This window comes from Larimichthys crocea, chromosome XVII (assembly GCF_000972845.2).
Source record: "Larimichthys crocea isolate SSNF chromosome XVII, L_crocea_2.0, whole genome shotgun sequence".
NCBI classification, from domain to species: Eukaryota; Metazoa; Chordata; class Actinopteri; family Sciaenidae; genus Larimichthys; species Larimichthys crocea.
The window spans coordinates 21838204-21861766 of record NC_040027.1 but is presented as its reverse complement, the minus strand read 5'-3'; the positions used below and the strand labels follow the sequence as shown (position 1 = coordinate 21861766).

General features: G+C 42.4%; 1 protein-coding gene across 6 annotated transcripts in view; it reads right to left on the bottom strand.

Moving 5' to 3' along the window:
* ttll7 (tubulin tyrosine ligase-like family, member 7) overlaps positions 1-23563 on the bottom strand; it is a 68200-nt gene that overhangs the window by 19990 nt on the left and 24647 nt on the right. For all 6 annotated transcript variants that reach the window (XM_027290152.1, XM_027290150.1, XM_027290151.1 and 3 more), the window contains 6 exons: positions 14816-14910; positions 12691-12838; positions 11464-11537; positions 8306-8441; positions 3195-3281; positions 525-753 (listed from right to left, as the gene is read on the bottom strand). In XM_027290152.1, the coding sequence (XP_027145953.1) occupies positions 525-753; positions 3195-3281; positions 8306-8441; positions 11464-11537; positions 12691-12838; positions 14816-14910 (769 nt within the window). The remainder of the gene's footprint in view (positions 1-524; positions 754-3194; positions 3282-8305; positions 8442-11463; positions 11538-12690; positions 12839-14815; positions 14911-23563) is intronic.

The window sequence follows — 23563 nt, the reverse complement described above, 5'->3', positions numbered from 1 at the left end:
ACTCTTTGCATTTATATTTTAAAAAGTGGGTGTGCATGTGCTTGTATATGGAAATGTGTTCTGTACAACTATGAATATTTTTCAAACTGTATAAATGTGGAAAGTGCACCAGGCTGGAGTCTATGTCGTGTACTCGGAGCATCACAGGATCAATTACAATTCCCTTATTGCATCATTATATACATCACATACACTCGCTATCTTTCCTGTTCTCTGTCATAGTCAGTAGATAAAATGGAAATGAATATGAAAATGCTAAAAGAGAAATCTTAAAAATGTGTCTGATTTTGATTTACACACATTTGGAAAACAAGTTTGCTAACCATCCTCATCAGATAGACGCTTCCAGCTAGAAGAAACCAAAAAAACGGGGCGGGAGGAAGATAGAACAATGAGGAGAAAGCAAGCAAGCAAAAACAAAGTAAACAAGGGAAAGAAAGAGCGCAGGAAAAAAGGTCCCTGTCAACGCTGCGGCTTCCTAATAAAGACATTCTTAGACAGTTATATACATTCCACCGCTTTACCTGAGCGCTCCGCCATGTTCTTCTCCTTGCTATCCCCAAGGTCGTAGGAAACTTTCTTCTCCCTCTTCTCTATGCCCCTTCCTCCTCCTCCTGCTTTCCTCCTGTCCTCCTCTTCATCGTCCGAGGAGGAGCAGGAGTTATCGGCGCTGCTGCCGCTGGTGAAGTCAGCCAGGTAGTCGGGGCGTTGGCGTCTTGGTGTCTGACTGCATTCTGGCATGGCGGTCAAGGGCTGACAAGGACAAACACAGACACAGACACGTATACGGTATTCATAAGACGTACAAATACCATAATTAAATGCACATATAAATATAATAGACATATCTGCATGGACAAAATATATGAACACATATGGCCTTTCTTTTCTGCTTTTATCCTCATGGGACCTACACTAACTGCATTGGCGTCCTAACCCTAAACCGTCCAAAAATTACCTTATTTTGGAAAAATGTCCTTTTTCAAAGGTCTAAAAGTCAGAACAGGCTCTTGCAAGGACAAAAGTACAAGAATAAACACACACACAGACGCACACACTTATACATAAAGACATTGAGATGTTGTCAACCTCCCTCAGCCTCTCCTCACCCTCAGCCCATTACCATCTGTCACTGGGAGACCTGGTGGTGACACAGGTAGCCCACGTGGCCACATGTGTGTACGTTTGCCTGCAGGCTCATTATGCACAGATACACAATTACACATGCACTCCTTTATAATCCTGGTTGTAGCTATGAATAGAAACACAAGTGGCTTCATACCTTGAACAAATCTGACCTGATTGAATGTGTAAGCTTCATACCTTGAACAAATCTGACCTGATTGAATGTGTAAAAGGTTAAACTGAAAGTAAAAGTTTGAATCAAAAAAGTTTGTAGTTTGATATTTCAAACTTTTAATCTCAGCTGAGAACCAGTGGCTGACTTCTGCACACATAAAGACACCTGATTCATCTCTAAAAAAGACAAACACATAGGCCTTTTTTCAAAAGGTAGGAGTTCATTAAGATGAGTTTCACATCCTGGAAGGGGACATGCTGATAGCATTAATAAGGCATTTATACATCTGTTATTTAACGGTTAGCTCGGGCAGCGCTGTCAGGCCACCCAAATTAATGGGCAGGAAGTGATCACAGGGCTTACACGCTCACCGCTGGGTAGCTGTGTGGGTGAGTGATAGAGGAGGACAGAGACGGAGAGAGATTAAATACATGAGAGGAAAATAAAAGGGAAGATGGGAACATCAGATTTATAGGGAGAGAAATAAAGAGGAGGACAAGGTGAGTCTTGAGTAGGGGAGAGGAGGCATTGAATAGACGAGGAGAGCGGAAATGAAGAGACACGCGCACACACAGAGAAAAGAAGATGGGAACAGACAGCGGATAAACAGTGAAGAGTAAAACAAAGAGAGAAGGCCAGACGCTGAACAGATGAGGAGAGAGAGCGAGAGAGAGACAGCGAAGGCGGAGTGAGATTGATTGGGTAAAATCAAGCTAAATGGTGAGCTGAGGAGAAAGGTGAGGGAAGGGGCCAACACCGTGAGGAACAAATTGTGATGATGTAAGAGTCGAAAAGACAGACAAAGAAACAACTCTCCATCCGCCCGTGCATTTTCTATAGCCGCTTATCCTTGGAGGGGATTGGAGCCGAGCCCAGCTGACATAGGGCCTGAACGAGTCAACCAGCTCATTACAGCACCGACACTTAGAGACAAACAACCATTCACACCTACGAAGAGACAACTAAATACGAGGTAAAAGAAACTCTCTGTTCACCGTCTCTCTTTCTCGCTTTCTACCTCTCGTCCTCTCTGCCTGAACGTTTCCTCCTTCCATCCTTCCCTCAAAAATCCTGCCTCTAATCCCGTCGCCTCACTCCTCTCTTCGAGCTTCCGCACTCTCGTTGGTTGAGCTTCACCAGATGGCTTGCGAGCACTACACCCTTGAGGAGTGAATCTATCCGTCACAGCTCCCCCCCTCCTACTGCTCTCAATGTCTCTCTCCGCGCACTCAGCAACATCGAAACTGACGGGGTCCAAATTAATTTGGACAACAGTGATTGTGTCTGAACAAGTCCTCATTCCAGCTAAGGCCCTTCTGATGCAGCGTTGAACTGCCCTGTCGAGTCCCTAACACACTCTTTGAGTGTTCCAGCCAATTTAGTCCTAGAGTGAGGGATGGATGTAGATGTACAGGGGTAGAGAAAAAGGGATGGAGAGGTGAAGGGAGGGGAGTGAAGCAAGGTGATGGAGGGAGTAATGTGCTGTCGTGGGAAATCGAGGGGGCGTATAGGTGTATGTGACAGAGGGAGAGAGGGAAAGAGAGGGAGATAGACAGAAAGAAAGATAGCACAGAGAGAGTGAGAGAGACAGCCTGACAGCTGTCCCCTAAGGGAGTTGGGTCTTTTCTTTGGGCCCTTTTTCTGATTCTTTTCTTTCTCGCCTAACCCGCTACCCCCCTCTTTATTTTTCTGAATCACGTCCTATGTGCTTTCTGTGGGCGTTAGCTTCAGGCATCTGCCTACCTGCCTCCCGTCTCCCTCTCTCTCTCTCTCTCTCGCTCTCTGACACTCTTCTTTGCACTTTTTCTTAGGTCCCTTGAGGCATGTGGCCCTTATCCTCCTTCCCCTCTCTCGGTTTCTTCGTCTCCCTACCCCTCTCTCACTCTTCACCCACCTTAGGGCCTCGTTGCCTGGAGGACTTGCCCATTAGCTTCTCGTCGTCCAGTTCACATTGCTCCAGCAGATCCAAGATGTCCTCCTCCTACACACCAGCACATACCGCAGACACAAGGTAGTTGAGAATATATAAGGTGATGATTTTTCTTACATAAGGAGCGTACAGTATAAAGCATCAGCAAAGACTAACATGGTAGGTAAATGTTTCAGATCTCTAATGACCTTGAAGTCAAAGTGATGAAGAAGTCAAAATGAAGTGTAAGAAAATATGTTTCACTTTACAGGACTATGTACCTCACTTGGCTAAAGAAAAAGGGGCCTGGCTGAACATAGCATTGTTATTTGGCAGCAGTTATAGTGGCTGAATTTGGAAAAGGCAGTATCATGGCCACCGCCAATGTGCTGGGGCTTTGGCCATTTGGCTATAGCTGAAATGCAGGCTAAGGTGATTAATGTTGCTTCACGTCTGGGATCTAAAAAGTTCCCACTTTCCGTTTAAATACAGATGAAAAGTGATTGTTTTCTCTCAGATTAGTCATCAAGCTGCTTTCTGGAGTCTCGAAAAGGTCACTGTGTGCCCCTGGTTCCCTGCAGTGGTGTGTGCATGAACATTTGTGTGCATGAACATATGTGTACAGTAGCATATTTTAGTGCTCAAAAGTCTTTGTTTTCCTGTCTCAAAGTATGCATTCATCGACAGAGGCCCCTAAAAGGACCTCATATTTCAAAAGACCAGGGTAGTTGCTAATTGTAGCCCCCTCCTCTCACCCTCTCACCCTGACGTGAAGGAGAAACTGGACATGAAACATGTGAAAACACAAATGGCTTTACAGCCAGTGTTTAGTTTGTCTATTCTGGGCTGGTGTATGGAGAGAACAAAAACATAATGACTCTTATTTCTTTCTACTGATTATACACTAATGAGAATATAGTTATGCATATTATAGCCTATTCTATTTCTGTCATATTCTGTAAATCTCAAACTCTGGACCTTTAAGATATACAGTAAAAGAAACATTACAGAGTCATTACTGAGTGAGTTAGCTGGGTGTATCATGTCAAAACCCATATTATCTATATGGTAAGTTTAATAATTTCACAATTGTAGTATTAAACAATGTGCTCTATGTGTTGAAAATGATTAGTATTAATATGTACTTCAGTATTGGTCCTAAAGATTACAGCTGCTAATATGTCTCAAGAGAACCCCAGAACGTAAAAAAAGATACCAGCTAACATAAAAGCTAAAATTTGAATTTTTTTATCTTTACTTGATCATTAAAAGCGGTTAAAAGACAGTACTTTGCTTTGCTTTGAAGAATTTATTTAGAAATTAAAAGAATTTTTACTCCAATAAAAAGTCTGCTAACCCATTAACCTTTCACGAGGTGAAAGCTTCCCCACCCACAGAGGTTTAGAGTTTTTAAAAACCACTGGAGGCCCATTACCTTGTTAAATTGCACCAAAGCAGATTACAGGGATGTTTTGACATGTTTTACAGCATAAGAAAAAAACTAAACTTGACACATATAAAGAAAGAACAGATGAACTGAAAGCTATTTATTCTCTCTAAAGTAAAAGAGTTTATAACTGAATGAGTCTACAACAAATGATGGAGAGAGCCCTATTTAGCAGTCAATGACTTTGCTGTCACACATTTTTAAAATTGCATTGGCCCACATAATATATAACTTCCTACTAGAGTACAACACCAATGAAGTCTGTACATTTCAGCTCATATTGTCCAAACATAATAGTATTTTTTGCCAGAGGAGAGAAGTGTGTAGTCCTTTCTAGAGGTCTTCAGAGCAAGCTTTTGTTGTTTTCTTATCCATTTGTGTTGAAGACGCAGTCATTTTTTTTCTATTGCTGGCAGCTTCGACCGTGCCCTTCTCTGACTCTATATTTCTTGGCTGTTTGACAGATGACCCTGTCTCGTCCATTTCTGTGGTAATGCAGTCAGAAGACGCTTTCCACTGGTTTAGGAATTTATTTCCTCCATGGTTAAAAAAAAAAACAAACATACTCCTGAACCAGCAGAAAACCTCTGTGGGTAAAACTGGCCTTATTTCTTTAGATAAATAAAACCCGGTCAGGACCCTCCTCATTTATTCTTCAAACCAAGGAGAAAGTCTTGGTATAGACAGGATACTGACACTTCCACTCCTACAGTTCAGCAGAAAATATGCTAAACAGATTCTTACATAATAAACAGCAGCTGTAAGAAATACAGTGGTGACACTGACTGCTTGGTTGCTTATAGATGCAAACAGAGCTGAACGGTTGCTGCTGTAATCTTTGTTTGCCTGTAAGTGGTGATGGTTGGATCGAAGCTGCAGATTTAAATGCAGCACAGGTGCTGTTCCTGGTTTCAGGCGCTTTGCATCAGTGATTAATTCTACCTGATGTGCAACATAATTGGGAGCTCTTTGGCGTTTTGTCCCTAAAACCTAAAACAAATGACCCTTATAGATCCTTAATATCCCTCTGCTTCATGTACATTTGCAGCGCTTGCAGACTGAATGACTGTGAAGTGCTCCCAGAGAACACTTGCAGTTTGTGTACTATGTTATTATATTGGCAGCGCACTACAGGCCAGCTGAGCATGCACCTGCTCAACAACATTTTTTTTTCCTTTTTATTTTCAGTATTCATGTGAGAAAAATGGAGGGATGGGAAAACATCACCTGAGTGCGCGGGAAAACATAGATCGCAAACAACAAGAACTAACAATTTGATGCATACCTGTCAACCTAACTGTAATGGAAGCGGGGAGAAGGGTGATGCAAACCCTGTAGAAACCAGTGTAACCCGTTGCTGCCTTGTCTGTGGTACGGCAGTGAAGTAAGGAAGGGTGCTGTGCAGTGCATCAGCATGTTATCACTAGGATTACAACACGTTTTATTTTCTTTGATACTGTGACAATCCATGACATTTTTCAATTTATGGCCTTGAGAAACCCACAAAGGCACCAAACAACAGTCTTGCGGGTACAATGTTTGTCAGGCTTGACAGATTTGTCGATGGCACACTGGCTACCAACTTCTGGTCCCTTCCAACTAGCCAAACAGGCATTGCATGTCAGGTGATGAATTGTGGATCCCACCAGGTTTATAAGCCAAAGAACTGTGACTGTTGCACAATAGAGGCTTTGGTTTACCCCAAGAAACTACGTGTGCACTTAATACATGGACTACATACATTAGTTCAGACTGCTAGACAGCTAATTCTAACATTAGCAAAGTAAATCCCTAACAAGTCTAAAGAAGCCGTGCTTTGTGAGCAGCGTCGATGTGGAACAATAAAGGCAACAGGCAACTTGAACAACGGCACTCAAACTAAATCCACTATTCAAATACAGTAATAGAGTCAATTATGCAAGCTACAAATAAGCTATGTCTCCACGGTCAATGCGTGCAGTCAACGACAATGACTAAGCAAAAGCAAAGACGGAGAGCACAAACAAAGACATCAAAAGTCAAGAAAAGTAACACTAATCATGTTCTATTCTTGACAGCAGATGGGCTTGAAATTACATGTAACATTAAAAAAAGGGGGGAGGAAAAATCTTTGAATTAAAAGCATTATTTGTGGTCTGTTGAATATTCTATTCAAATACATCCATTCAAAAATCCTTTCTTTACTATAAATTGCCAAGATTAGTATCTCACAATCTATCCCTTTGTCCAGTTGTCAATCACGATCATGGTATTAGATAGCAAACTGCGGAGCATCCTTTGTTCTTATTATCTCCCTTCCTACTTTAAACGAGAGCCACATCTCTGCATGTTGACTGAATTAAACTCACCGCGGCCTGATGTTTATACTCTGCCTGCTCTTTGATTGACATCTCTATAAAAAATTCTCCACTCTTGAAAGGACACAAAATAACTTTCTGAAAAACAAACTGTGAACGGCTTAAGGCTGTTGAGGTAAGGTTGTTTCTACAAAAGCTGCAATAGTTGCATATGACATCTCCACCCAGTGCTTTGATATGAATTTATAATGTCAATACGACTGTCAAAATTGTCTATATTCAGTATTCACTATTACTATTCAGTTGCCAAAAGCAGTTAGGTTTTTTTTTTGTTTCATCTACATCTTTCCTACTCATAAATGCTTTTTTCCCTGCATGTGTTTTAATATTCCACAATGCCTTCCTCTGTGTCTTTTTGTTTCATTGATTTGTTCTTTCTCAACACATAACCAAACTTGAAAATAGAGTTGTTTTTTTTTTGTACTCTACTGAAGCCACCCTGATTCATGGAGTGTGTTCATAATAGGAGTCTGTCACAAAACCTCAAAAAGTATTTTAAAAAAAAAAAAAAAAAAATGACAGAACAACTATCTCTATCAGCATCTCACTAGCTTTCTACTATTTTTCTCATCCTTCTCTCACGATTTAGACACTCCACATACCTCTCTATTCTCCACTCTCTCTCCTGTAAAGTTGTGCCTTATGGAAATCAACTTCTCTCCTTTGCAAAGTCTCTTCATACCTTTATGTTTGAGTATAGCTGAAGTTACATTCCTCCTGGTACCAGAGAGGTGTTGGCATTTAAATGCATATAATGACTTCTACAAATATGCACATATCTTAGTGCATGGCTACACAAGTTTGTGTGTGAATGTATATGTTCGAATGTGTATCTCCAAAACGTTATTCTAAACTCAACTTTGAAGTCAACTAACTTTGACAGAAAGTGGATTCAGAAGGAGGACAAAAGAAACGGGCGTCTAAGTATGAAGAAACAAAAATGACATTGTTGTGTGGAATTTGATTTGCTTTTAAAAGCGTATGTACACGGCATAATAAATATCTGTAGTGAGACAGAGTGAATGGCAGTAAAGCGAGGCAGATAGAGGAGAGGAAGGACATTCTAACAACTACGAAGGACTGCGGCACACTTTCCACATTATTTGTGCATCCCTTTCTGTCTCTGTGGGCAGAATCTTAATAGAAATGTGTGTGTCTATGTGTTTCTTTTCTTTGCCATGTGCTTGTCCACAAGTGTCTGCATATTGTGTGTGTGTGTGTGTGTGTGTTTGTGTGTGTGTGTGTGTGTGTGCGTGTGTGCGTGCGTGACAGTCTGCCACTGACGTACGTGCCTTCATTCGTTTCAGAGGATTATTCATTTCCTTTTGAAGTGAGGCAGCTCGCCCGGCAAGGAAGGTCTGAAAGGCGGCCGAGAGCAGGCTTTCATACTTCTCCAACAGCAGCTTGTCGTCTGGGGGGTAAATACGTCTGTAGGCCACAGAGACACAGAGAGAAAAGCAAGGAGAGTGAGGGAGGACAGGAGAAAAAAAAGAAAAGGTGAAAGGAGGAGGGTCATCAGTGCAGGAAATAGGGGATGAGAATGGAAAAAGAATAAATTATGAAATGGAGAAAGAGAAAAAGAGAAAACAGTTGGAGTTTGCAAAGGAGAGGGCGGAGGTGATGGGGTGGAGAAAAAGAACAAGAAGAGGGGGATTGGGGTTCGGCAAAAAGGGGTATACGAGGTGATAGGAGGAGTGGTGGCAGCATTGGGAGGGAGAGAGCAGTGATGGATAAAAAGCAGAAGAAAAGAGGAAGGGCAAGAGAAGAGTGGAGCAGGGATAGTTGGCAAAGAGACAAAAAGATGAAGAAAATGAGCAGGAAAGACATAGAAGAGGGATACAAAGATGGAGAGAGTGAGAGATTTATGAAAGACGAGGGAGGAGTGGAAGAAGTGAGGCACAGAGAGGTCGGGGCACCACAGGTGAGAGTAAAAGAGCAAAGCGAAAGGAGGAACGCACAGACGAACAGAATTATAAGTATTCCAATGAGAGGTGTGAAATGATGGAGACAAAAGAAAGGTGAGTGGCAGGAGCGAGGGAGAAGAATCAAAGAGGAGCGAGCAAAGAGGAAGAAGTATGGATGGAGACTTTGAGTTAGAGAGACTGTCCAAACTTCAATCAGTCTTTTCATGATGCATTAATGCACAACCTCTTCACACACATAAACACTCACCGAGATGAGCGCTTCAGCGTTAGTCGCAGTCGTTGCTAATGTGCCTCTTCACACATTCTGCATAGCTCTGCTTAGTTTTAACAGTGCTCAGTGTTTATCTTTGGCCTGAGGGGATTTGGAAAAATGTATAAACCTCTGCCTGGTTATCCTCATAAGAGATCTCCAATCTCTCTCTAAGTCGTTGCTTTAGCCATCACATCAAAACAATGACACTGTTTTAATCAAAATAAGCATTGTGCCTGAGTTTAAAAGCAGGGAAATAGTCTGGCGTCCACACAGAAATATTTAAAAGCCTCCCTTGTTGGTCTTTGGAATCAACAGGGAGTTCAAATTAAAAGGAGTTAAAGCACAGACCTCCTTTTTAAAAACACAAAGATATGAAGTTGGATGTAATGTTTATGCAGCCGGAGATTTCCGGCCCTAGATGACGAGTAGATTTTTGTAAATAGTGATTACTAAGCTATTACTACTAATCTATTCACACATACCAGCATCTGGATTGTAGACTTTAGTGCAAGTACAATGTCAAGTAAAGTTTAACATTGCACAGTTGCGCCGTTAAAACCTTTACTGCTCCCCATCTGCCACTTAACATTTCATGCAGAGATGCTGTTCCGAGGACATGCTTTCCATATTGTTGAGGACTTGACCCGGTTTTATGCATCGCATTAGTTACTACAGATCAAATCAAGCAACTACTGAACATTGAGACCTGAGATGAATTACTTTTTTCCCTTCCCACGGCACTATCCTATATGAGATTTTGTAACGGTCATACTTTTTAACCACCTTTAAAAGGTACAGGGGCCAGACTTTTTTTTTTTTCTTTTCTTCGTATTGAGAGCCACTCTGTGAAATATGGAAAAAGTCTCTTCATAACACCCCGGATAAACTGAACTGAAATAATAATATATGAAAGGAGCCAGAACGTTTGAGTCTTCAAAGAGCAACATAAATCATTTGACAGAGAAGCATAGGGTCAACACTTTAATAGTGGGTGTTAACTGCTCCCTCTTTTTGGCACTCTCCATCTCTGAACATATGGACATTTTATTTTAATGGTGACCCTCCAATATTTAAAATAAAATGCTGATGCTGGGGCCTATTCTCCCCACCATGTGTTCTCAATTGGAAAGCTAATATTGATATTGCATTTACATGAGCTTAAAACTATCTTCTTTTCGTCAACAGTGTCTCTTGAGCCTCCTGATTCCAACTGGTTAAATTATGTTAAATGAACATCAACAATGGCATCAACCAGCTGGGTTTCCCTCTGATGCCACAGGGTCCTGGCTCGTCTGTACCTGACGCAAGTTTCATCTAATAGACAAACGTAGCTAAGTTCATTACCCGAACTCATCTAATGAGAAGCAGCGTGTTAATCAGACTCCAGTGCTGCGCCAGGACACCATTTGAATGCTAAGAGGTCTTTATTAGGGGTGCTCCAGACAGACCTCAGTCTGTCTGATTGACTGTCTGGCTGTGTGTCGGGGAAAAAAAAGGGAGGAGGTGACAGCACTTCATGCAGTCGGGGGATCAGCATTCTGACTAGCCACTCAGTCAAGTGTTGAGTCAAGAAGTCACTTGGGGAGACAGCAAGAAGGGCAAACATGCACGTATGAGTCAACTTTGCACAAAATGTGTGTCTGTTTGTGCAAGAAACTGTGTCAAGAAGGGAGAAAGAAAATCAAAACCTGTAAATGCTTTATGCGTTTACATGATGGATAAAGAGACGGAGAAACTGTGGGGGCGAAGGAGCATTAATGATTTGCAGGGGCTAAGCGGCAAATCAGTATTTGATGTTGCTGAGTCATGCTCTAAGGTTGTATCTGCTCTGTCTGTGAGGTGACTATTATAAATTGACACGCTTCGTGTCTTCCAAAGTCCCAGCTGGAGGTACAGGAGAAAACAAAAGAGAGGTGGGGGAGAGACGAGGCGCAGATTGGCTTGCTCTAGGGAGGCAATGCATACATGCTCATTTGCGTTTCTGAAATGCAGCAACGGTAACATTGTGCATAGGGGAGTACTGATTTGAACTTTATCATTACACACTATCTCTGATTTCCTGCCTATTTTGCATATTCTTGAGGTCTTAATTCATCTGATTTCAAAACATCGGTTGCATTGTTTGGTCTCTCTGCTGCGGCATTACTTATTCTCCCGAGAGCTTATGCTCTGCAGATGACTCTATAAATGTAAACAGAGCAGGCACTGGTATAGTTGGTTAGAGTTACTGGAGAGAGAGTCCCCTTTCTCCAGTTGTTTGCCTATTCCTTACCTGTAGTTGCCCAGATGTTGCTTTTCATGCTCCTCCCTGGAGATCTGCTTGCGGACCTGTGCCAGTCGCTCTTTCTAGAAATAAGGAAAAAAACAAAGAAAAAAGGACTAAATCTCTCAGATGAAAGTCACTTCAACCCCCTCACCTCATCTTCTATTAAATACAGAAAGAAAGAAGTCTTAAAAATGGGTGGGCAAGAGGGGAGAAAGGAAAGAAAATAGTAGTATTACCAAACAATGAATGTTGATTATGAACATTTTGAAGCATGTTCCCATCACTCTCTTATTAATATGTTACAAAGGTATAATCGTAGCACTTACTTGGCCATTTTGGCATATAGCAAAGAGTGAGGTTCCACTACACACAGTGGTATCATTGAATGCTAAGCGATATGTGCTTTTAATAGACCTGAACCTACTCTCACACTCCAGCCATAACAGCATTTAAGGATGAGGTAGTGCCCTTTTTAAAACCATGCCTCTACGCCATCTTTCCTTATACCCGCTGATTAGTGCCGTGGCTGATCAAAAGGCTAATCAAAGAGTGAAGGAGGCGTAAAGAACTAGTAGCTGACACTTTTCCACATATAGATGAGAAAAGCTCCCCTGACTCCTTCATTTCAAAGAGAAAATAATTAAATGGTGTGCTTGTCTCTGAAAACTTTGCCTCTTTTGACACAAAGTAAGAAGTAAGTGATTTCCTGCTCAGGTTTCAACCTTTTAGTCACACCGGTGTATTGTTTGGTCGTTCAGTGAACATAAAATGAAACTGATTGTTGCGTTTAATAAATGTCTGTGATGATATCTTTTAACATTTGTCCAATGAGCACCTGTCCCTGAAGCTAAGCCACCTTTTGTGCTCATTCTAGTGTGGCCTAAAAGGCTTAAAGGGTATCTCATGACTTATGATCGGGGGTTTGACTGTACAGCCATTGTTTTAGTCCCCAGGCTGGTTTTGAAAGTCTGGGTGGGGAAATGAATGAGTTTCACTCTTAACTCCCTTGACCACAGTCAAGGTGCACCACCCTGGACAGGTGCTTAGCATCCCAGATGCTCTACTATACTTGGTCAGTTGCCAGCAAAGAGAATTGTGGTTTTCCTAGGTAGATCCCAGATGGGAGTATGTGTAACTTTATAAATGTGAAGCACACCCTCACTCAGTAAATCCTTTCGTAGTGAATAAGAAGGTTTAAAGTTAATGCAATTTAAGAATTTGTCGGCGCCTTACCAGCTCTTCTCTCCTTCGCTCCAGTGTGTGACGTTGTTTCTCCCAGTCCGAGGAAGCAGCAGAGAGTTTCTTCATGGAGCCGTGTCCATAGAGCCGTCTCTGAGCCTCTGCCTTCTGCTGGGCCAGGTTTCGTTTCTTATCACTGGCACTGGATCAGCATAAAACGAGTACAGAGTCAAGAGAAGGCACATTTAGAAAGAAAAGAAAAGAACAATGTGCCAACTACATCTACTAAGAACACAAGGGTTACAGCGTGTTTATGTTTTTAGGTTTTATTTGGTTTCCAATAACACCTTCAATTAGTTTAGCTGCTGCTGAGAAACAAATACAATACGACTGAAATCCTATTGTCCTAGTGTTCTTTCCTTTTCTCACTTCTATTTCAACACCATGCACAAATAGTTCTTTCAGAATACACAAACCTCCCTCTACTTTATCACTCTTAAAGAAAAGATGATATCAGCAGAAAGAATGCCGTAAACTAAGATGAAGTTTGAAAGCACGCAGGTCTCATCCTTAACTCGTGGACTGGCCTGAATTTGCCTTCTGATAACATCATTGTGGTAGTTAAAAAAAAAAAAAAAAGGAGAAAATTCCACACAAAACATTCAACAATAGAGATAAAAGATAAAGCCGAGACACAAACAAACCGACAAATCCAAGATGAACAGGACCAGACATCTAATTCTGAACAAGTGGGCCATTGCGGTCTGGAGAGAGGGCAATTCATTTTAGTCAATCGCTGGCCCTTTAAATTGGATATTGAGTGCTGTTGGGGGGCTGAGGTTTATCAATGTCCATGCCCGGGCGGGTCTGAATTGATCCCACGTTGATACAGTTGGTGTTGTGAGCAGAGTTGAGAGCCGACCCTACCTCTACACACCACTAACCCCTCCCTTTTGGGAAGCAAAGCCATTACTATATAAGGAAAAAGTGAGCGAGGTAAGGACAAAGCCCTCATTCAGTCCAGCATGAACATAAGCAGTGGAAAGAGCTCCCCGCCGCTTTTTTCAAGGCCTCCTACGATTTATTTGTCATGAAATAATCAAATCTCCCCTTTTAATCTGTGGGAACACAGCAAACAACAGCCATGAAACAAATCATTTTGATAAGAGATTTGTTTGGGCCGACGGAAGCTGGGCGGGAGGATGGAGTGAGTTTATATGTAGGATAGCTGCACCACGCTCCACACTTGGCCAAACTAGATCTATGGTGCTGCATGTAATTGATCCATTGTATGTGTGTGTGTGTGTGTGTGTGTGTGTGTGTGTGTGTGTGTGACTAGTCGAGTTGAGACTATATTTAGAGCAGTAAGAGGAGGACAAGCACGGAGAGAGAAGGAGAAAAAGAGAGCAGAGATCCAGAGGTCTGGTGTACGATGATCAATCAGTGGACAGACTCACTGTAGCCAGGGGACAGAAAAGCATGCCAGCAAACACACACGCACGCGCGCACACACACACACACACACACACACACACACCACATACACACAACAAGAATGACAGTATGTGTAACCTAAATGGACAAACAAATACACCCACAAAGCAAAGTAAAAGAGCAACACAGGAAGCTTAAATAAATACACAGAGAAGGGTAAACAATGTGGACTGAAATACAGATACCATAACTGTTATCCTGTTCCTATCACACGCACACACACACAGCATGTCTGATTGAAGGGTACACAAAGCACACAATAGATGCCTAGCTTTTGCACCTTGGCCATTATCTGTCTTTGTATCCACCATAGCAGTACCAACACATAAATATAAAAGTGCAGCATTTTTTGCCCACAGCTCAAAACCTCCTGTTAGTTTCAAATTAATGTCACCACTGTGCCATCAGTTCGAAAACGAAAACGAGATAAAGGAAGATTTGTGCCGTAAATCAAAGTAATTCCAGAGTTATGAAGCTTGCCATATAAAGAAAAACTGAGCGGATCGATTGAAATCCTTAAATATTCAGAGAAATAAATAATAAAATAAAGTTTGACACATGCCTGTTTGTGCACATGGAACTTAATGGGCCCCTAGATGCACATGGTGCACAGATTCACATGTTTCTGTCTTGTGTGTGTGTGTGTGTGTGTGTGTGTGTGTATGACCATTGCCGAGAACATTACCGAATGTTGAGGAGTTTGAGCGCATTGAGCAGCACCCCTCTCTTTACGTCGTAATCAATCTTCTGATCGGTCCCAAAGCTCGGAGCTCGATTGATCTGCCAGAGAGGAGAGGAGAGAAACATTCAAAGAACATTCTGGATGTTTTTTTTTTCTACTTCATCTTTTTTTTTACTTCTTCTTCTCAATTCAACAGACAGAAATGCGATGCAATAACAGGAGTGGATTTAGGGCATCTTTGGAAAAAAGAGATCTGTTGCCACAAGAAGGAGAGGAAGAAGAGCAGAAAAGAGGGGAGAAAGAGATGGGAAGGGAGAGTTTTTTCTCTTTCAAGGACACTTTGGAACTCTTAGCCTTTACCTGGGCATAAATCCTGTCTGACACTGATGTGAATATGCTTGTGCATGAAGAACAGCCTATGTGCGTGTGAGTGCACACATATGAACAGATTGTGTAGGTTAAACTGTCACCAGATTAGTGACCATGCCCTTTTCAGCCAACCACAGTCCATGAGTCTGTAACCTAAGTATGCCAAGCACTGCAACAGCTCTCTGGACCACTGCCACCAATAATCTCTTTGTAAGCATCAGCAAATTTACCACCGCTCAGCTCAGTGCCACCATATACAATCAGAGAGCGCTCAGAGAGAGCCGACTGAGCGAGAACAGAATAAGCCACCTGTGATTCAAGGTACAAAAGCCAGGATCACCGAGGGAAAATTCAAGTGCAGCTTACCTTTCTTAACAGAACAATTTGCAGCACCCATGCAAGGTATCCAGATGTCAGTTATTATACCTGATACAACAAATAGATTTTTCCTGTTCTTCGTTACTTTTTGTTGTGTTCCCTCTATCTCTCTCCCAAGGTGAGAAAGAGATTGTTTGAGAGAACAAAAGCACGGGCAAATGGAGAGAAGTGGAGAGGGAGGGTGAATGAACTTTAGGCTGTGACTGGAATGGCGTCTTCCTATGAGGTGACTTCAAATGACAATGCAGCAGATGCCCGCCGAGAGCCTGGCTCTGGCTGATAAATCTTGATTATAGTCAGGACTCTTCCTGACAATGCTCAAATCCTCAAACAGCCTATTTTCTTTTTCATGTGGGAACAATAATATGACTGGCATGTTTTGATTTAATTAGATTTAACTTTAATAAAAGTGTTTATTGGTTGAATGAGAGTAGCACATGTGAGAATTTGATGAATTTCTTCAAAACAAAGGGATATCTGACTTAACAGGTGTACAATGAATCACTTACTTGGTGTAAAACATATATATAACCCATGTAAGGACCCGTGTGGGGTAATATTCAGGAACTGGAAGAGATTATTGATTTAAATACCCCGTACATACTGTATATTATTACTATCCCACATGATTAGAGCTGTTGGTAAATCACTGCTGATAGTTATCTGAAAATTCGTCCTTCTCAGTAGCCTTAATCTGCAGTCAGAGTGAGTATTTGTGTCAGAAACGTTATTCGTCCTGTTACTATCTTCCTTCAGAAAAAAGCAGTTGGATACAGTTGAACTCATCAAAGCAACACAACAGCCAATCACAAATCGGGATTTCAGTCAAAGCGCAACACTGAGCCAATCAAACGTTTTAGAGCACATTATAGTCCCGTTCTATCCACCAATCATGAGCTTGGGTAAATAACGGAGAAAGAGAAAACAGATTGGTGTGTGACATCGGGCCATTTGGAGCCATAAAGATTTTTTGGCCGAAAATGAGCAAAAGCTCCTTTACAGAGATGTGCAAAGCGTCTCAAGGGTTGCGGGGGTAGCATTCAAAAACTCTTTCTTTTCCCTTCTTCTGAACTAGCCATTACTAATCCAAACACAAAGGTGCTTACTGTTGTGTGGCAGATTTGGGAACAGTGCTGTAAGATAATATTTACATCACAACCAGGCTCCAAGGAACAGAGAGAGCCAGAGTGGTAACTGTGTTGCCAGCCATGGGGCAGGTAGCCCAAAACAAAGAGTAGTCACTACAGGAATATTGTTTATTTGGATCATGAGAAAAAAAAAAAGTCTGGTCAGGCTTAAGTGAATCAATAAAGCTGCCCTCCACCTCAACAGCTACGCCCAAATTGTCCTTGAGCAAGACACCTAAACCTCAAACTTCTCCGACGCATGTGAATATGGTTGTTGTACAAGGAAGCTTTCACATTGAGGTGCATGTAGCTCTTTGAAGCTGGGTTTAACTAAGTAACAGGACACATGGATAAGAAAACTTATCCCGAGCTGTAGCTGTCTATGTTATCCTGAAGCAACTGTACACCTTCTCTAAGCCCATCGGGCCATCACTGCCCGAGTCTCTTTCGACAAGTTCAAGAGGATAGATCCACAAATACCACAAGTGAGCCACTAAATCTACACCAACATGATGTGGCTTTGTTATGGGCGTGCCTTCGCCAGTGTGTGTGCATGCCCACATGTGCGTTTTTCTACACAGCAACCATTTATCAGAAGGAGGGAGGGGAGGGGGAGGTAGGTGATGAATGTCTCCCAGCGCAAAAAGAAACAGAGACCCTATCCAACTCTTTCACTCAATAGAATGAAGTCTACAATACATCCCTCTGTGTGCTGAGAGGGACAGAGCTCCACTCCACTTCAACCTACAGTACCTTACCTAAGGAAAAGAAAAAAAAGAAAAAACTCTACAAAAGAAAAAGAGGGAAGAGGTCTGTTTTCATTTAGAGCACTCCCCGATATGACAGCCACAATGAAAAGAGTATGGCTTTAGAGCGCCGTAGCCTATAGGTAACAGCCAGACTGGCAGTGATCCTGGCGACGGTTGTCTCGTTACTTGTCTTCATTTCTTAGTTTGATTTGCGGTGTCAAGCTGTCACGGAGTAGACTGGCATCGCGGCACTCGCTGTCTCTCTTTGCTCTCCCTCAATCTTTCGTGTCTCTCATTCTACCCTCCGCCTGTCGCACACATCTTCTGGTTTGTTTCTCTTCCCACTCTGTTTTTTCTTTTTTTTTTTTGTTGCTGCTTCTCACCCTGTTTTCTGTCTGGTCACTCATTCACCCCCCTCCCCTCCTCCTCGGCTTGCTAGCCCTCACTCTCTGGTCGTTACCTCTCTTATTCATTTCTCTCTCCCGTGTTTCAGTGTACTCCTTTTCCTCCCTGGCAGAGGAAGTTGGACCAGTCTGGTCCTAATGAACCCCTGCAGGCTCCCAAAACCCCCACTCTGATTTCCTTAAGTGACTCTGGCAGGGTCTTAAAGGAGCCCTCAGTTGCTCCAAGACGCATTCAATAAAAATGTCAGATGAAAAGATTAGAAACTCCTTTTTACTCGTGCTTTGATTCGGTTCAGCATCAGCGTCGCATCAGTGCAGCCCAGATATCACTCGGTCAAACTGCAGAATGAGCATGTAGGAAAAGAACTTATCAGTCTGTAATTTTTCACAGGACAGGGTTATCGCCATCTGATCATCCAATTAAACATACAAAGATCAGAGGCAGGCTGAGCTGCAAACCATTAACATGCTTTATACATGTAACTGATTTTCTGCACCTGGAGGTGTGTGAGTGAGACACAGAACAAATCTGTCAGTGTTTATGAACGTACTTAAAATAAAATACAGCATAAAATACAGCTTTTGGCAGGGAGGGGATATTTTTATATTTTTTTATATAACTATCCATTTGGTTTGAATTGTCTGTGAGCTGCACACCCATCTACTTATCTTCATTGTAGGTCTTAAAGTACAAACAGAGAGGTAGAGGTACACATTTTACATGCCTTATTTTATTTTAGATTTTATACAGTGATTCATTTTCAAGTGAGAAATTCTCTTTAACCTCTGGTTTGAATGCAGGGTCGGTTTCATAATGTTTATATGCCATATTATGAAATCAATCCTAACAAAAACATTTATTATTATTAACTTGGCCATAGACCATTCTGCACAGCTAGAGATGATAATATCTCATACAGTAGATACTCCATTCCATCTGACAATTAAATTATGAATAGACCCAGTAAAAAATAATGCTTACATGACTCAGTCAATGGGCATCAAACAGTTCTGTGTCTGTGGCCTTTGCTGTGTCACACTGATCCTAATAACATAGCAACGGGTCGACGCTGGATCAACAACAATCAGCTGCATTCTTTCCACAGCAAATTGCTTTTCCCCCACATCCACATCTATTCTGTGTCTGGAATATTCGTCAAACAAGTGCAAGGGCTGCTCATGATTAATCGGTTCAGAAAAAACGACCCCCTCTTATTATTCCTGGCAGAGTGTAAACAACCACTGCTTTGACAAGCCCCGCACACTCGAGGGTATCGGCACAGTTCAACCGCTGTCAGAATGGAGTGTTTGTTGCGGCACAATGGTAGAATAAGAAAGGGAGGCAGGAGGGAGAGAGAGAGAGAGGGAGAGCATGAGTAGCAGAGCGACAGAAAGACAGACAGCTGGCCGCCATGTTAAGTCGGTCTCTTGTTTCAGCCGTCTTATCAATCACTGTTTTGTTCTTTCTGTGGCGTTTTTAGTGGTCCTGTCGGACACAGGGAAACTCTAGCTGAGCATGCTGAGCTGCTGGTAAAGGTCCTTGGGAGTAAGCAGGCCAACGCTTAGCTTAGCCACTAGTCAGCCTGACCTGCCTGACTGGCTGGCTGGCAGGGTGCAAGGGAGTGTAGCATTTTTGATTTATATTTTTCTGTTTTGTTTTCTTTGTTGTTGTTGTTTTTTTGCAGACACACAGATATAATCGGACACAGCCGCAGAAAGCAAAAGGAAAGGGACGAGTGCGCATAGTTTGCACACAAACACACAAACCGAAGTACTCACAAACATATATCAAGAATATATCAACAAAACACACCATGAAGATGCAAGAATATACATCTCCCTTTGCAGCCTCTCACACACTCAACCACACACACTCCAGTTCCATATGTCATTTATAAACATGCAATATACAGTACACACACACACACACACCCACACACATTTACTCACACACACAGAGTCACTGGTGCTGCCATACATGCCTGATGATAAATGACTAAATGTTGGGGTGTGTTTTCAACTGCCCCACATACGAGGCCTATGCGCTCCTAATTTGATACTTATTCCATGAAATAGTCATGTTGGGGGAAAATGGATGTGGATAGAGACAGACAGTCCCATACATCATTCTAATTATTCTTTAATAAACCTCTTATAAGCCAAAGAGCGGCTCGAAGGTAACTACTGCCACCTAGGGTTCACAGGGAGAAAGACGCCCCCTCAGAGCTAAGGACGATGTGCATGGACATTTAAATAAGAATGAATCCCACTAAGTGGCAAAGATTAATCAAAGGCAAAAGGAGAATAAAAGGTGGAAGGGTGCAAGAGAGACTCTGGAGATAATTGAGTATATCAAACTGTATGTATTCTCCTCCATCATTTTTCACCCTAGAAAATCCAATCATGAGGGGGATGAAAATTATTTGGAGAGCACAGGTAGCGGGTAAATTCCTCCTTAATCACCCTGAATACACAATAACGTTCGACCCGGTTGTTGCAGGGGTTAGAAAACACTCCTTAAGTTTCCTGAGGAAATATCCGAAAGGCAGGCTACCCTCTAAATCTCTGAGGAAAACAGCTACGCTTTAAATGGCTACGCTTTAGACTTTTATGAAGAGCTGGCTATAAGAACATACAATTTTCATCTCATTCTGCACAGATGAAACAGAATTTCAATTGAAATCTCATTTTAGTGTGCGGCACTATTTATTCCACACAGGAAATTAACAGTATTTTCAGCAGTTGTAATTCATTTGCAGTGTGTGTGTGTGTGTTGCGGATGTAGAAGGGTCAAAAAAAAAAAAAAAGAAAGAAAATCCATGTGTTTGTTAGTGTATGCATGTATTGTAGCATCTGTTTACATTTGCCAGCGCAGATTACTCCCCACAAACACACCCCCAACACAAACACACACACACACACACACACACGCATACACTTGGACTGAAAAGAAAAGGAAGTCTGGATTATGTTGGCTCTGAGGGATGGACAGGCAAACCAAACTCATCTTGAAACAATCGGGGACAGAACGCAGAAAGAGAGGAAAGTTGCAGGAAGGGGTGAAGGGAGGGAGGAAAGGGGTGAAGAATCACCGCCCTAAGGGAAGCAGTCCAGCTGCAGTCTGTTGATCTGTTGTCGTAATGCCCATTCACACACACACACACACATACACACACCCATGCCACAGCTGACCTAACCATGCCCGCCTCATTAGCTGCCAATCACTCTGCACAAACTGTCCAGGAGGGGTAGAAACAGGGAATGAGATGGATGTTAAGTTGCAGCCATCAATAATCACACTGCCTGAGCTCCAGCGTGCGATGACATTTTTACACTGGACATTTACGCATAAAAAAATAAAAAGAAACATAAAAGTTGGCTAGCAAAGTTTTTCCTGTCCCTCTCTTTATTTTGTGACTTACTGAAATGGTCTGTTTTTGTGTTTTACGCAGAATTCCTCCCTGTCTGCCCTCTCTGACTGGATAAAAAGAGAGGCTGTGGGCTGGAGTTGGTTTGGTAGGCAGATCAGAATGGCCAACCACACACACACACACACACACACACACACACACACACACACACTGCAAAGGACTATTCCCGGAGGCACAAAGACCACACATCCAGATACTCACACACATAGGGGAGTAGACACATTCACCAGAAACACAGAAACACCCTTAGTTGCACTGGCTTTCATAGTCCATATGTGTTCTTACAGTGCAGGCAAACACACGTACAGCACGGATAGTTTGCACCCATTCAAACACCATACACACTGACACGGCACGAATCAAATTCAGATTCACATACACTAGCCCACATTAATTTACACACACACATATATGTGACTACCCTCACACACTGACCGTGGCCCTAACAAGCAGGCCGACCAGCCTTTGAGCTGCCTGGAGCCTGACACTAGAGAGAAAGCTTTGCACGGTCCAGGCAGGTTTCTAATTATTAATGCTCACTACAAACACTTGTTTCTTTTTATTTAGAGCTGACCAGCTGGAGCTTTTTTTCTTCTCTGCTGCATGTGGAGGAATAACTAAAAGAATAAAATAAATAATTCAAATTAAATGAACCAGAGTTTGCAGTGAAACTGGGTCTCATTTCATCCTTGGGTTGGGGTCCGTGGACACCAATCAGGACCTTGAGAGAACAACTCTGCTATTTGTCGAGTTCTGTTTCAAATATATGGGGGTGGAGCATTTGAAAGAATAGTTTTTTTTTTATATCCCTATTGTCCTCACCCATCACCCACCAAACCTCTAGTAATATTTCTCCCATTTTCCTCACTCCAGTTGACATTATTTGTCATGCCGGCTTACAGCGCATGGGCCCTGGATAAACTTGAGAGAGGAGGGGGTTGGAGGGGTGATAATGCTGCCCCATTGCTATATTTTGAAATTGAGTAAATGCACTCCTCATGACTCGCACTAGATTTGGAGACGCCTGCTGTTCTCTTTGACCCGCGCACCCCAATTTTAAGACACAAGGACTTGCTACTCTACTTTATGAGAAAAGTCCGTGTCACGAGGCGTTCAGTTAAACTGAATATTTGTGCATTTTTGCATTGATTAAGTTTTTTTTTTCCTTTTTTTTTCCTTTCCAAAGACAAAGAAAACACTCAATGAAACCCTTAAAGCCAAAGCCTTGGCACTGACAATACAAACCACAGTCTGCTTAGCCTGTGTGTGGGAATATGTGCTGTGTGTGTGTGTGTGTGTGTGTGCGCGTGCGTGCGCACTCGAGTGTGTGTCTGTGTGAAGTGAAGATCACGGCTCAATGAAACGCCTTTCCTATATACGAGGCACAGATGCTGTCTGGGCTGGTTTAATGAAAGTGAACGTCTCGGGTTACGCCATTTGAGCAAGTGTGTGTGCGCGCGCGCCTATGTAGTGCTGATGTTTTGAATGTCAATAGGAGGCAAAACTTGTGTTGAAAACCCTGCTGAATTAAGATAAGGATCACACAAAAGCCTGTCTCTCTCTCTTTTTTACCTTCTCTTCTCATCTTTCCATACTTGCTCTGTGCACAATGCGCCTGTTTGATGCCTGGCCTTGGTTTAGGACGCATCACTCCTGGCTTCTCTGTTTTCACCCCTGTGACAAGCTATTTAGCAGGTGTGTGTGCTGGTCTGTGGGTTGTTCCTCTTGGGTATCTGTATTCGTTATCAGTATATTTGCAATGATTTCCCTTTGTGCCCATCTGCTTACAAGAAGCCGGTGTATTGTATCTTGCACTAAGGTTTTCTTACAATAGCAAGACAGAGGCAAACGTGTCCTCTAATCACAGGAGTTTGGAGTTGCGCTATTTTGAATACCTTGCTCATAAAAGAAAAATAAAGGGCTATGTTTTGGAGGTGTAATTGGAGGATGTGAGAGGCAATGCTGTTCTTTTTCCCTCCCCAGCCTCTTGCACACAGTCAGAAAACAGCAGACAAAAGTACAAATACAAAGGGCAGGGCTAATGTCATTTGACAGATTCTTATATATGATACCATCTAGCTTTCAGGTATCCGACTGGCTTTGAGTTTACACAGGTTGAACTTTCATTTCCTGGCTGCGAGTTTTCATGTCCAGCAACCGGCTTTGACATTTTAAAGAGTAAGAGAGGAAGACGGTGTCGGAACAGCCGTCTGGGTAAAGCCCCAACGAGGCGTGGCACGTGTAATTCACAGTGACACCAATAAGGAAACCTGAGAGGTGAAGTCTACGAATT